This window comes from Protopterus annectens, chromosome 2.part1, assembly GCF_019279795.1.
Source record: "Protopterus annectens isolate FY-2018-M chromosome 2.part1, PAN1.0, whole genome shotgun sequence".
Lineage (NCBI taxonomy): Eukaryota > Metazoa > Chordata > Ceratodontiformes > Protopteridae > Protopterus > Protopterus annectens.
Window position 1 is genome coordinate 1,850,218,445 of NC_056729.1, and position 15,393 is coordinate 1,850,233,837.

Consider the following 15,393-nt stretch of genomic DNA (forward strand, 5'->3'; position numbering starts at 1 on the left):
CAGACACAGGTCACCTCTTTACAGTCTGTAGGATACCAAGTTATCAGGAATTTGGAACTGAGAAACTATAGGAAAACATGAAGGTCCTACCGAACATCCTGATCTTGTGAAATTTCAATTACCCTACCATTAACTGGGAAAACTACTTGAGTACAAACTCCCAGGCTCAGCACTTCCTGGAATTTATCAACTCAAATGCCCTGGATCAGCTGGAAAACTCCCCTACCAGAGGCCACAACATATTGGACCTGGTCATCACCAACATGGGCGACAGGTGCTCCTTACTGGAGGTCAACCCGTCACTGGTTAGATCAGACCATAAACTAATCACCCTGGATGTCCACACCCCACCACCACCCCCAACCAAGGAAACCACAGTGAAAAACTTTTCTAAAGCAAACTTCACCTTACTTAAGTCAGAGGTGGTAAGTTTCACAGCCCCCATGCTAAAGGATAACACTGCCCAAGATGCAGAATCCTTTACAATTGCACTCTATGAGCACCTACAAGGATGCATGGATCATGCCATCCCTAGCAAAACCAAGACTCACTCCCCTAAGAGAAGGAAACCAGTCTGGTGGACCCCTGCCATAAACAGGTTATACAACAAAAGGAGGAAACTAGTTCAGAAAAAAAGCAAATCCCAAGAAGGAAAGACTTCCCTGATTAGTATCAGTAAGAAACTAAGGTCTCTCATTAAATCATCCAAGGCTAACTTCGAAAGAAAAATAGCCAAGGACTCAAAAGATAACCACAAAGCCTTCTTTAGCTATGTCAAAAATCTAAGTGGCAACTCACAGATATGCTCTGAGATACTGCAAAATAGCACAAAATATACTGAACCTACTTGATATTGCCAACATACTGGCAGATAGATTCAGTGCAAACTTCACCTCCCTCTCACCTTCAAAAGGGCCCACAACAATACTGGAAAAGTGTAGTGTCCTGGAAATCACAGAAGCACAGGTGAAAACAGCCCTTTCAAAAGCCAAAAACACAGCATCACTGGGGCCAGATGGTGTCCCAGGCTGCGTCTTGCACGAACTACAGAACGAACTAATCCCCCACCTAAACACGCTGTTCAACCTCAGCCTCTCCACAGGCTATGTGCCCATAGAATGGCACACAGCAATGGTTATTCTGCTCCACAAAGGAGGAGCCACAACTGACCCTGGTAACTATTGCCCCATAAGCCTGACTAGCCTGGTCTGCAAGGCTATGGAGCGCATCATCATGGAACTCATTAACAAGACATTGGGAACCTCCAAACACTTGACTCGACACAGTTTGGCTTTGTTAAGGGCAGATCATGCCTACTAAACCTGGTTGACTTCTTCGAGACAGTTACCAAGGCCATAGACGTGGGAAAGGTGGTTCACACAGCCTACCTTGATCTCGCCAAGGTGTTCGACACCATTCCTAACTCGGGTATTATAGAAAAACTCACCAGCCTGAACATAAACCCCTACGTCACAAGATGGGTTGACAACTGGCTTACAGACAGAACTCACACGGTAAGAATAGTGGGCTCCAGGTCTGACTCTAAACCAGTCACAAGGGGTGTCCCGCAAGGCTCAGTTCTGGGACCCCTACTATTTGGCATATATTTCTCAGAAGTACAGACAAACACAGGGGGACTATGGCTAACCAAGTTCACCGATGACTGCAAACTGGGAGCCATAATGGACATCCGCCAAAAACGCCTTACTGAGACAGACACCTGGTGTCAACGTCATGGCCTCAAGCTAAATGCCAAAAAATGCATAGTCATCCCATATGGGAAAAATAAAACACCCACAAATTACCACATAGGCGGCAGCCCCCTTAATACAGAAGAGTTAATAAGAGATCTGGGGACCCAGGTAGATAGTAATCTCTCCTTTGACAATCATATTGCCAAAGTAGTTAGGAAATCCTTCTATGTGGCCCATCTAATTACTAAGGGGTTCACATCTAGAAATAAAGAGGTTATGGTCCTCCTCTACTCGTCACTCATCAGACCCATTATAGAGTACAATGCCCCATTTGGGATGTACCTCACAAGACACTTCCAACAGCTTGAAAGACCACAAAAGCACCTCACCAAGAGGATTATTGGCCTCAAGCATATGTTCTATGCAGCCCGACTGAAAAAACTCTGGCTGTACTCAGTGGCATATCACTTACTCAGAGGTGATCTCTGCCTGACTTACAAAGCCATGTCCAACTCAGAATTTATGGACATGCTCCACCTAAAGAAATTCAAGTCACTGCGAGCCACGCGCTCTAGTGAGATAAACCTCGCCACAACAATAAATAGAACATGCTGGAGGGATAGATTCCTGTCACAGAGACTCCCCATGCTTTGGAACAAAATTCCTAACTACATTAACTACATTAGGCAGAGCCCCTCACTAACACTCTTCAAGAGAAGCCTTGGCGAGTGGATGGTAACAGAAAGTACACCCCTAGGATCACTTCATTGGCTCTGCTTGACAGAGGCTCAGTTTATTAATCAATGGGATGGCGAAAGCCGACACACTCTGGCTAGGCTTATAAATGCCCTCGGGCAAATAGCCTAGTACCTGCCTATGAACCTATTAGCATGCCTTCTGTAATGTAGTGTAAGATCTACCAGGACACCTTCTGTAATCTAGTGCAAGATCTATCAGGAAGCCTGCTATAATCTAGTGCACCATCTACCAGGAAACCTCTTATAATCTAATGCATGATCTATTAGGATGCCTACTATAATCTAATGCATGATCTATCAAGAAGTATCCTGTAATCTAGTGCAAATATCCATCAGGAAGCCTCCTGTAATCTAGTGCATGATCTATCAGGAAAACTTCTGTAGTCAAGTGTATGATCTAACATGAAGCCTCCTATAATCTAGTGCATGAGCCATCAGGAAATCTCCTGTAATCTAGTGCATGATCTATCAGGAAGCCTCCTGTAATCTAGTGCATGATCTATCAGGAAGCTTCCTGTATTCTCATAGGTTCATAGGTTCATACTAGGCTATCTGCCCTAGGGCATTTATAAGCCTAGCCAGAGTGTGTATGGCTTTCGCCACCCATTTTAAATTAATTTTGCTATGCTCTTTTTCGAGGTTAGTATACTGTGCCTCTGTCTAACAGTGACACAGAAGTGATACCCGGGGTAAACCTACGATCTCCCATCCACTCATCAAGATTCCTCTTGAAGAGAGTCAATGAGGGACTCTGCCTAACCTGGACTGGGATTTTATTCCAGAGTGAAGGGAGCCTCTGGGTTATAAATCTGTCCCTCCAGCATGTCCTATTTATTTCAGTGCTGAGGTTAAAGTATCTCGAGCTCGTAGCTCGATGGGATTTGGACTTTCTGAGGTGCAGCATGTCCATTAATTCCGGGTTGGATATGGCTTTATACGTCAGGCACAGATCGCCTCTGAGCAGGCGGTATGCCACTGAGTAGAGCTGGAGTTTCTTTAACCGGGGAGCATACGGCATCGGTTTCAGCCCCTTGATCCTCTTGGTGAGGTACTTTTGGGGTCTTTCCAGTTGCTGCAGGTGTCTGGTAAGGTACATCCCAAAAAGGGCATTGTACTCAATTATGGGCCTGATGAGAGATGAGTAAAGAGGCACGATGACCTCCCCTGATCTAGATGTGAATCCCTTCATGATTAGGTGGGCTATATAAAACATTTTTCTAACCACTTTGGCCATGTGGTTGTCAAATGAGAGATTGCTATCAACTTGGGTCCCCAGGTCCCTAATTACTTCTTCTGTACTTAATGGATTACCACCTATGTGGTAATTTGTGGGCACTTTGTTTTTGCCAAAGGGGATGACTATATACTTTTTGGCGTTTAGCTTGAGGCCATGGCTCTGGCACCAGTTGTCTGTTTCTATGAAGCCCTTTTGGAGGATGCTTGTGTCGGCTGGAGAGTCTATTATGGCGCCCAGTTTGCAGTCATCTGCGAACTTGGTCAGCCACAGTCCTTCCATGTTGGCCTGTACCTCTGATTAATATATACTGAACAAGAGAGGTCCCAAGACTGAGCCTTGTGGGTCGCCACTTGTAACTGGTTTGGAGTCTGACATGGCTCCAGCTATTCTAACCATGTGGGTTCTGTCCTTGAGCCAGTTTGCAACCCATCTAGTGACATAGGGGTTTATATTTAAGCTGGTGAGCTTATCTATAATGCCCGAGTGGGGTATAGTATCGAAGGCTTTTGCGAGGTCCAGGTAGGTTGTGTGGACCACCTTCCCCTTGTCAATGGCCTTGGTGACTGTTTCAAAGAAATCGACCAGGTTTACGAGGCAGGATCTGCCCTTAACAAAGCCGAACTGGGTAGGATCCAGTGTCTGTAGGTCCCCAATATCTTTATTTATAAGGTCCATGATGATCCTTTCCATAGCTTTGCAGACCAAGCTAGTGAGACTTATGGGGCGATAGTTTCCAGGATCCGTTGAGGCACCACCTTTGTGGAGAGGGACCACTGTTGCTGTATGCCACTCTTTGGGTACATATCCTGTAGTAAGGCTGAGATTGAACAGTAGTTTTAGGTTTGGGTTTAGCTCTTCTTGGAGTTCATGTAGGACGCAGTCCGGGACACCGTCTGGTCCCATTGATGCTGTGTTTCTTGCTTTGGAGAGGGCAGCTCTTACCTGAGCATCTGAGATGTCAGGGGGGCAGCACTCTGCTGGGATAGATATTAGCCCTTTTGGTGGGGAGGGGGGGGGAGTTTGTGCTGAACCTGTCAGCTAGGATGTTGGCAATGTCTGTGGGTTCGGTGTATTTTTTGTCATTTTGGACTAATTCTGAGCATATCTGGGAATTCCCACCCAGGTTCCTAAAGAAAGCCTTGTGATTATCCTTAGTGTCCTGTGCAATTTTTCTCTCGAAGCTGGCCTTAGATGATTTTATGAGTGCCCGTAGTTTTTTGCTAATACTGATCAGAGATGCCTTCCCTTTTTGGGATTTTGCTCTGTCATGTAGTAGCTTCCTCCTTCTATTGTATAGTTTGTTTATGGCTGGGGTCCACCAGACAGGACGTCTGCCTTTGGAGGATTGGGTCTTGGTTTTATTTGGGATTGCATGATCCATGCATTCCTGAAGGTGTTCATAGAATGCATTTATAAAGGATTTTGTGGTCTGGGCCGTATTATCCACAGGCCCGGGGGCTTTGAAGGATTCCACCTCGGTTTTGAGGACTGTGAAATTTACTTTAGAGAAGTTTTTCACTGTGGTTTTCTGGGCATGGGGTGGGGTCGGGATGTGAATATCCAGTGAGATTAGTTTATGGTCTGATCTTACCAGTGAGGGATACACTTCTGGTCTGGAGCATAGAGTCTCCATGTTGGTGATGATCAGGTCCAGTATGTTTTCCCCTCTTGTGGGAGTGGTAACAAGTTGTTCCATAGCATTTGAGTTTATAAATTCTAGGAACCTTTGGGCTAGGGTGTTGGAGCTAGAGTAATGCTCCCAGTCTATGGTTGGGTAGTTGAAGTCACCCAATATAATGGTGTTTGGAGAGATCTTCATATTTTCCAGTGTTCTCAGGAAGGCCGAGTGGGGTTCCTGGGTTTGGGAGGGTGGTCTGTAGCAGGCAATAAACTGGAAGGCAGTTTTACCCACTGTTAGTTGCTCATGGGTAGTCTCTGATGCTTCGTGCTGTGCCACCAACCTGGAGGTGTGGGTATCATTGACGAATATTGATACCCCCCCTCCTTTTGTGGTTCGGTCCAAGTTTTGGGGCCGAAAAGCATGGTATGAGGTATAACCTGGTAGTGCTGGGGTGCTCTCCAGAGCCTTGAACCAGGTTTCTGTTACTGCACAGATATCGATGTTCTCCATGCTAAGGAGAGTTTCGAGTGCGTGCATCTTGAGGTTTAGACTTCTGGCGTTGAGTAGCATTACTCTTAGTTTCTTATCCCTTGTGATACCTATGGAGGTGGGTTTGTCTTTTGAGCCTTGCCTAAAAAAGGCACTATGGGGGTAGCAAGAGCCTTTGCCAATATCCAAAAGCCCAGGGGTGACAGGTGCAAGTCGTCCCTAGTGAAGCATCGTGGCTTGTCGAGCATGTCATCCCAGGCTGACAGGCATTGGATCCCCTTTGAATGACACCAATACTTAAGCCAATTGTTGAAATTGATAATCTTGTCTTCATACTGTGGCATCATTCTTGGTGAGGGTAAGATGCTACTCAAGGTCAGGGTCATACCGGCCTGGGCTACATGCTCAGAGAGCTCCTCTATGTCTCTTTTCATGTAGTCCAGGGAGGTACGTCTCAGGTCATTCACACCAGCATGGACAATGACTGAGTCATATTTGTACTTGCCTTGGAATGACCTGAGTGCTTGTGTTATGTGGCGGATCCTAGCGCCCGACAGGCAGCTCACCGTGACCTTCTCCTTGTTCAGCCTGGTGAGCGGGACGTCAGTGTGTCTGATGATAGAGTCACCTATTACAAGTGTATCAGGTGTGTTGTTTAGCCTTAAGGGCTTTGACTGTTTAGCACACTGGCTTTGTGAGCTATGTGTTGCACGTGTTTTGTTTTGGGGTAGCGGTTGCTTGGGTGTCTGCTTTGGAGGTCTCTGTTGCTTAGGCAGATTTTTATTTAGAACCTCCAAGTATGTTTTTGTGTGTTTATGTGTTTGGTTTGCTGTCGTGGTAGGTCTATGTGAGACTGGAATTGTAGTGAGTGTGGTTTTCTTCTCCTCCTGACTGGTTACGCCAGTACTGAGTTGAGAGAGCTTAGCCTCCAGTTTGGCTATATGGTTGCATCTCTCACATGTGTTGGAATTTGTTGGGAGGAGGAGAGGGTTGTCTGTGTACATTAGGCAGTTGTAACATTGCCTCAAGATTCCCAGGTTCACCAGTTGGACCGGAGAGGAGATTGACAACTGACCTTTGGACATGCTAGAATAGTACTGGGAATTCCTTTATAATTGAAAAAAAGGGCCAATGGGGAACAAGTTACTCAAGGGGAGTTTGTGAGGGTGTAGTGCTTTTATTTTTTTAGTGCTGACTTATATAATTGCTTGCTTTAGTGAACAAGTGCTAGGCTTTAGCGCAGGAATAGGGTGTTTATTATGAGAACTAGATCAGTTCCAAGGCTCAAACCCAAATAAGCGGTGCTGCTCGATGCCGCGCTATGCACAAAATCACGCAAAGCCGCGCTACAGCGGGTTTTATACAGGTGGACTTGAAAGAGCTAGAAATTGGCCCAAAACAGCCAACAGACTACCAGATTCCTGCGCTGGGAGCACTCCTCCAGGGACAGATAGGCTGCTCCAAGCTCCCCACTGCCACTGGTGAACAAAGCAGCTTCCCTCTATCCAAGAAAGGAAATGGCAACACAGGAACTTCCAAAAGTCCAGAATACAGCAAAGCCTGCAATTGGACTACTCTAGGTCAGGAAAGACGGGAAACAAGGATAACTTTTTTTTTTTTTTCTTTTTTGCAACAAACAGCAGGAAATTGCAAATTCTAGTACTTTATTTACCAGGAAACCTACTGTAATCTAGCGTGTGATATATCAGGAAGCCTCCTGTAATCTATTGCATGGTCTATCATGAAATGTCCTGTAATCTAAATCTATTGCTTGATCTACAAGGAAGCCTCCTAGAATTTAGGGCATGATCTATTAAGACACCTTCTATAATCTAGTGAATGATCTATCAGAAAAGCTCCTGTAATCTCGTGTTCATTCTACCAAGACGCCTCCTATAATCTAGTATATGAACTATCAGGAAGCTTCCTAGAAGTGCTATGTTGGGAGGGTGGCCTAATGGTTATGGTGTTTGCCTTACAAACATAAGGTGCAGGGTTTGAGTCTCACAAGGGATAATTGGCTAGGCTTAAAATGGCTCGCAAGGGCTGTCAGCCTAGTACTAATCTACAGCTCTCAGTTTTGTCATGTTATATTCTGTTATCCAACCCATGAAGTCTGTGTCTCCCACTTCCTTTCTCATTCTCACTTTCCTTACACTCTACCTTAATGCTTCCTTCTTCTCTTCTACCTTTTCACCTGCGTACACTTAATGATATACAGTGTATTTACTGAACATGTGGTGTACATTCTGAGCCACTCATATCATTTGTCTTACAATTTAAATGCTGACATTTTTTCATGCGCACACACACACACACACACAAATAATATGTAAATACACACACACACACACACATATATATATATATATATATATATATATATATATGGGTTCACTTTATAACATCGAAATACTGAAATGTCAAATTTCAGTATCTCGAAGCTATAAAGTCGAATGTGTGAAATAGCGAACGTTCATAATCGCGAATTTCACATATGTCGAATATATGTCGAATTCGCAGTTATGAAGTTGCGCTACGTAATGCCTGGGTTTGTGTTTTGGTGGTGCACGGTGCCGTGTGTTGATGTAGGTGTTATGTCAGGTAAGTGAGTGTTTTGTAAGGGTTTTGAGTGGGAGTTAGAGTGTGTGTGAGGGATTGGAGAATGTGCGTGTGTGAGTGAGCTTTTGTGTTGTCTTTGTGCGATCTCGGAGTTAGTATATATAAGTAGGGGGGGGTGTGGGTTGTGTATGTGTGTTTTATTTTGTTTATGTTGTGATGTAGGTGTTGTGTTGTATGTTTAATGTAGTGTGTGCGGTGTTTTCGGTTATGTGGTTTTGCGGTTTTTGTTTGTCGGTGTTTTGTGGATTCAGTTTTATAGTCTTGAGATACTGAAATTCGATATTTCAGCATTTCGAGGTTATAAAGTGAATCTATATATATATATATATATATATATATATATATAAAATAGTTGCATGCATAGTGGCAGTGCTGATACAAAACATTCCTTATTGTCATCACTATGCATGCATCCATTTGAAAGTGTCAGCTTTGTCATCTACCCTCTCATGTATTCTCCCATGGCTGAGCCTGAAAATCATCTATTGAAATGAGTGTTCTACAATGGTAAACAAATGAAAATAAATAAATAAAAAGACATCTTCCAAAACATTTTCTTACCTTTTGTTGTTAAAGACAGTTGCTTTGAAAGATAACAGGACAGTTGGCAGTGTATTCTCTAGGACAGACACAGCAAGGAGCCCATCTGATATCAGGACTGTAGATGGATGTTTACTTCTTTGAGTCTTCTAATATGTATCAGTCCCACAGTACAATGTAACTATTACTTTATACAAGTTATGAACAATTATGTATACTATATTGTCACGGAGGTGCTTTCATGTTCTAATCAAAGGGGGATGTCAAATACTTATCTGATGTAGTACCCCTGTAATAGGGAGAGTAATACCCAAGGGGACGTGAGCTCTCACCCTGATTTTTTTTTCCCATTTGGATCAGTCCACACAGCTGGTTATAAAATAAATATAGACGTACAAGAAAAATAAATGCATTTTACATGGTTATCCTTTAGAATAATAACACAAGTGGAATGCCATTAAACAGTAAATATTTGGGCTAAAATTACAAGGATATCTTATAATTTATATCTTTCTTGCACATATTTTGATAGGTGTTTTAATTTTTTAGATGTAGAAAATCTTAAATGAGTAGTTTGAAAACTAATAACAAGGTCAAGGTATGTATGTATGTATGTATGTGTATATATATATATATATATATATATATATATATATATATATATATATATATATATATATATATATATATAGGTATATAGGTCTACTTCAAAATGTCAAACTTTCAGAATGCCAACAGTCATATGGCCGACATCATATGACCGACATTCCAAAAGACCGAAATTCTGAAATAGCATTAACTGCAGTGTTAACAATGTAAAACTGTGTTATGCAGGAGGACAAGCTCCCTTGCACCCCCCACATCCCCTTGCTGCTTAAATATTCTCACTCCAAGATCACACTACAGTGCAGGAAAGGGGAATCTCCCGGTTCCACACTGTATTGGGATTGCCGCTATCATTTGTTGGCCTTTCAAATGTCTGTTCATATGGTGTCTGCCATATGAATTTCGAACATTTGAAAGTTCGATCAAATGAAGGGGACCCATATATATATATATATATATATATATATATATATATATATATACACATGAATCTACTTCAGTAGACTGAATGTTCACTTACCCGACTTTCAGAAAGCCGAGATGAAAAGGCTGACAACCACTGAACACCGACATCCCGGAACACCGACCTTCCACTCCAGGTAAGTAACCACTGGGCCATCCTGAAAAAAAATTAAAACCGAAGGAAAGTAAACCCACCCATGTGTGGGGATGCTCACCCACAACACCCCCTTAACTAAATATACCAACTTCAAGATCGCAGTCAAGCGGTTACTTACCTGAAGTGGAAAGTCGGTGTTCCAGGATGTCAGTGTTCTGCGGTTGTCTGCCTTTTTGTCTCGTCCATCTGTAAGTCGAGTAAGTGAGCATTTGGTCTACTGAAGTAGACCCATATGTGTGTGTGTGTGTGTGTGTGTGTGTGTGTGTGTGTGTGTGTGTGTGTGTGTGTGTGTGTGTGTGTGTGTGTGTGTGTGTGTGTGTGTGTGTGTGTGTGTGTGTGTGTGTGTGTGTGTGTGTGTGTGTGTGTGTGTGTGTGTATGTATGTATATATATATATATATATATATATGGGTCTACTTCATATGACCTAAATTTCATATGATCAAAATTCATTTGACTTAGACCAGCTGACCTAAACTTCATTTGACCTAAATTTCATTTGACCTAAAACTCATTTCACTGACAATGAGCACTGTCAGTCTGTAGAGCACTGTAAGGCAAGTAAAAGGTATATGCCCTGCTCCCCACTGTAGTGTGACCCTGGAGTTAGAATATATAGTTGGGGTGTGGGGGCAGAGCCCCCCACACTGGGTGTTCTGGGGGGTGTAGCCCCTCACCTAGTTTGATTATATATTCTGTAGTTTGATTTTATATTGTTCAGTAAAACTGAACTTACACCCCCAACTATATATTCTAACTCCAGTGTTGCACTACAGTGGGGAACAGGGCATATACCTTTTACTTGCCTTACAGTGCTCTACAGACTGACAGTGCTCATTGTCAGTGAAATGAGTTTTAGGTCAAATGAAGTTTAGGTCATTTGGTCTCAGTCAAATGAATTTCGATCATATGAAATTTAGGTCATATGAAATAGACCTGTATATATATATATATATATATATATATTTATATACATAGATATATATATATATATATATATATATATATATATATATGTGTGTGTGTGTGTGTGTGTGTGTGTGTGTGTGTGTACTCTAGGGTGTCCCAACCTTTGAATGTGATAATATGATAACTAGCTTGTGATGACAACATGGCAGACATGGAGACATGGGAGGGTGTTATTTGTTATGGTAAAAAATACATTTCATGTTGGACTGCTTTTAGCCAGTGTTGCTCAAGAGTTTCTGCACTTTCTGCAAACTGCATTCAAGCCATAATTACTTTATGAATTTGTATGGTTTAACTTATGCATGCATACTGTTTTTTTTCAGGTTTTTTTGTTATTTGAAGTACTCCAGTAATGGAAGCCCAGTAAGTAGTAATGCTCTGCTAGCTGTAACATCAGGCTATTCACTGAGTACATGTGAAGACGTTACACCAAGTAAGTACATTTCTGATCACATGTGGTAGGTTTCATCAATCAGTATTACATGAACAAATCTAACAATGTTTAAAATGAAAGACAAAACACAAATGCCAGATTAAGTGTTCATATTGAAATATACTTTGGCTGAATGGCTATGATAGTCTGATTATTTTTAATTATAGAGAAGCTACTGAAATTACAAAAAAACACTGGTGTAAGTCTTTAGCATAACCCTACCTCAGATATTAATAATAATTCTGTTGATTTGGATGTCAAGGTGTATTTCCAGTTCTTACATAAATCCATACATTATAAAATGCAATGGTTATTTAAAACATAAAAATGTGAAAATCTGGTTGACTATTAATATCTTTTTCCAGCACTAAAATTAATGCCATTCACAACAAAAAGGTTGGAAACATTAGTAAACAGACTGTTCTCATGGTGAATACAGAAATATGAACCCACCAATGTAATGTGCAATATAAGTACCACATCATATGTAACATTAAAAAATGTGTACTTCCTAAATGTGGGAGACAGTAAATTACACTGCAGGAGACTCTATTACCTCTTTCAAAGAAACTTGAATTACTACATCATAAAAGCATAACTATAACAAATTATACAAGCAGTATCCCCAGGATTCACAAAGCTCTGTGCAAGTATAAGACTATTCTTGCATGGAGGGGGTTGTGTCCATTTAGAACAGCAGTGTGCCTTACATATGCATGAAGACGCGCTGCTGTTTAATCTACATGGACATGAACTATGAACGAGTGCAGGGGTTGTGTCCAAATAGTGCAAGGACACTAAATATGCCCCCTGCACTCAGAAAGTGCCATACAGCACTTTCTAAGCTGAACTGACATAATATTAGAGCTTTGCTTTAATATTATGCCAGTATTTCAGTGCCCGCGGACACTGAAATGAAAAAATTATCATTTCAGTGTCCGCAGACACTGAAATAAAAATGGCAATAAGAAAGCAATACAGGGGGTATGTTACAGGTTCTGTGACACCCCTTGCACTGCTAAAGTGCCATATGACACTTTTGCATCCTGCTAAAGCAGGAAATTTATGCAAATGCACACATAACGGAGGATAAATCTACCAAAAGTTAAAAAACACAAGCACAGCCCCACAAACATAGAAAGTTGATAGAGGACAGGTCATGCGTCAGCATGAATCACGTAAAGGTAGAAGTCTGACAGCAAATGTATGGCAACATTCCCTCACAACAGTTCATCTTAACAAAGGTACAAATGATGGGGAGAAAAAAACGACAGTAGGGACATGCCTGAGAAATTACCCAACACACTTAGAAAGTTGATAGATAACTGGATATGTATTAGCAGAAGTCCCTGAAGGATAGAAGCCTGAAAGCCAAATCAGTGCCAGTACTTCACAACTGCAGTCCAAAGTAGTTCATAGGTTCATAGGCAGGTACTAGGCTATCTGCCCGAGGGCATTTATAAGCCTAGCCAGAGTGTGTCTGCTTTCACCGCCTTATTGATTAATTAACTGAGCCTCTGTCAAGCAGAGCAAATGAAGTGATCCCAGGGGTGTACTTTCTGTTACCCATCCACTCGTCAAGGCTTCTCTTGAAGAGTGGTAGTGAGGGGCTCTGCCTAATGTAGTTAGGAATTTTGTTCCAAAGCATGGGGAGTCTCTGTGACAGGAATCTATCCCTCCAGCATGTTCTATTTATTGTTGTGGTGAGGTTTAGCTCACTAGAGCACATGGCTCGCAGTGACTTGGATTTCTTTAGGTGGAGCATGTCCATCAATTCTGAGTTGGGCATGGCTTTGTAAGTCAGGCAGAGATCACCTCTGAGCAAGCAATATGCCACTGAGTACAGCCAGAGTTTTTTCAGTCGGGCTGCATAGGACATATGTTTGAGGCCAGTAATCCCCTTGGTGAGGTGCTTTTGTGGTCTTTCAAGCTGTTGGAAGTGTCTTGTTAGGTACATCCCAAATGGGGCATTGTACTCTATGATGGGTCTGATGAGTGACGAGTAGAGGGGCACTATAACCTCTTTATTTCTAGATGTGAACCCCTTAGTAATTAGATGGGCCACATAGAAGGATTTCCTAACTACTTTGACAATATGATTGTCAAAGGAGAGATTGCTATCTACCTGAGTCCCCAGATCTCTTATTACCTCTTCTGTATTAAGGGGGCTGCCACCTATGTGGTAATTCGTGGGTGTTTTGTTTTTCCCAAACAGGATGACTATGCATTTTTTGGCATTTAGCTTGAGGCCATGACTTTGACACCAGGTGTCTGTCTCAGTAAGGACTTTTTGGAGGATGTCCGTGTCAGCCGGAGAGTCAATTATGGTTCCCAGTTTGCAATCATCAGAGAACTTGGTTAGCCATAGTCCTCCTGTGTTTGCCTGTACTTCTGAGAAATATATGTCGAACAGTAGGGGTCCCAGAACTGAGCCTTGTGGGACACCACTTGTGACTGGTTTAGAGTCAGACCTGGAGCCCACTATTCTTACCGTATGAGTTCTGTCTGTAAGCCAGTTGGAAACCCATCTTGTGACGTAGGGGTTTATGTTCAGTCTGCTGAGTTTTTCTATAATACCCGAGTAAGGAATGGTGTCGAACGCCTTGGTGAGATCAAGGTAGGCTGTGTGTACCACCTTTCCCTCATCTATGGTCTTACTGTCTCGAAGAAGTCAACCAGGTTTAGTAGCTATGATCTGCCCTTTACAAAGCCGAACTGGGTCAGGTCAAGTGTTTGGAGGTTCCCAATGTCTTTGTTAATGAGTTCCATGATGATGCGCTCCATAGCCTTGCAGACCAGACTAGTCAGGCTTATGGGGTGATAGTTACCAGGGTCAGTTGTGGCCCCTCCTTTGTGGAGCGGAATAACCATTGCTGTGCACCATTCTATGGGCATGTAGCCTGTGGAGAGGCTGAGGTTGAACAGCGTGTTTAGGTGGGGGGTTAGTTTGTTCTGTAGTTCGTGCAAGACGCAGCCTGGGACACCATCTGGCCCCATTAATGCTGTGTTTTTGGCTTTTGAAAGGGCTGTTTTCACCTGTATTTCTGTGATGTCCGGGACACTACACTTTTCCGGTATTGTTGTGGGCCCTTTTGAAGGTGAGAGGGAGGTGAAGTTTACACTGAATCTATCTACCAGTATGTTGGCAATATCAGTAGGTTCAGTATATTTTGTGCTATTTTGCACTATCTCAGAGCATATATGTGAGTTGCCACTTACATTCTTGACATAGCTAAAGAAGGCTTTGTGGTTATCTTTCGAATCCTTGGCTATTTTTCTTTCAAAGTTAGCCTTGGATGATTTTATGAGGGACCTTAGTTTCTTACTGATACTGATCAGTGATGTATTTCCATCTTGGGATTTGCTTTTTTTCTGAACTAGCTTCCTCCTTTTGTTGTATAACTTGTTTATGGCAGGGGTCCACCAGACTGGTTTCCTTCTCTTAGAGGAGTGAGTCTTGGTTTTGCTAGGGATGGCACAATCCATGCATCCTTGTAGGTGCTCATAGTGTGCAATTGTAAAGGATTTGGCATCTTGGGCAGTGTTATCCTTTAGCGTGGGGGCTGTGAAACTTACCACCTCTGCCTTAAGTAAGGTGAAGTTTGCTTTAGAAAAGTTTTTCACTGTGGTTGCCTTGGCTGGGGATGGTGGTGGGGTGTGGACATCCAGGGTGATTAGTTTATGGTCTGATCTAACCAGTGATGGGTTGACCTCTGGTACGGAGCACCTGTCACCCATGTTGGTGATGACCAGGTCCAATATGTTGTGGCTTCTGGTAGGGGAGTTTACCAGCTGATCCAGGGCAT

At 42.6% G+C, this 15,393-nt stretch overlaps 1 protein-coding gene across 1 annotated transcript in view; it reads left to right on the forward strand.

Annotated features, from left to right (window-relative positions):
* The window catches only part of LOC122795049 (coagulation factor XI-like), a 405,449-nt gene that overhangs the window by 142,459 nt on the left and 247,597 nt on the right, over positions 1 to 15,393 (forward strand). Inside the window, exon 4 of the mRNA XM_044063626.1 lies at positions 11,478 to 11,587. Within this exon, the coding sequence (XP_043919561.1) occupies positions 11,478 to 11,587 (110 nt within the window). The remainder of the gene's footprint in view (positions 1 to 11,477; positions 11,588 to 15,393) is intronic.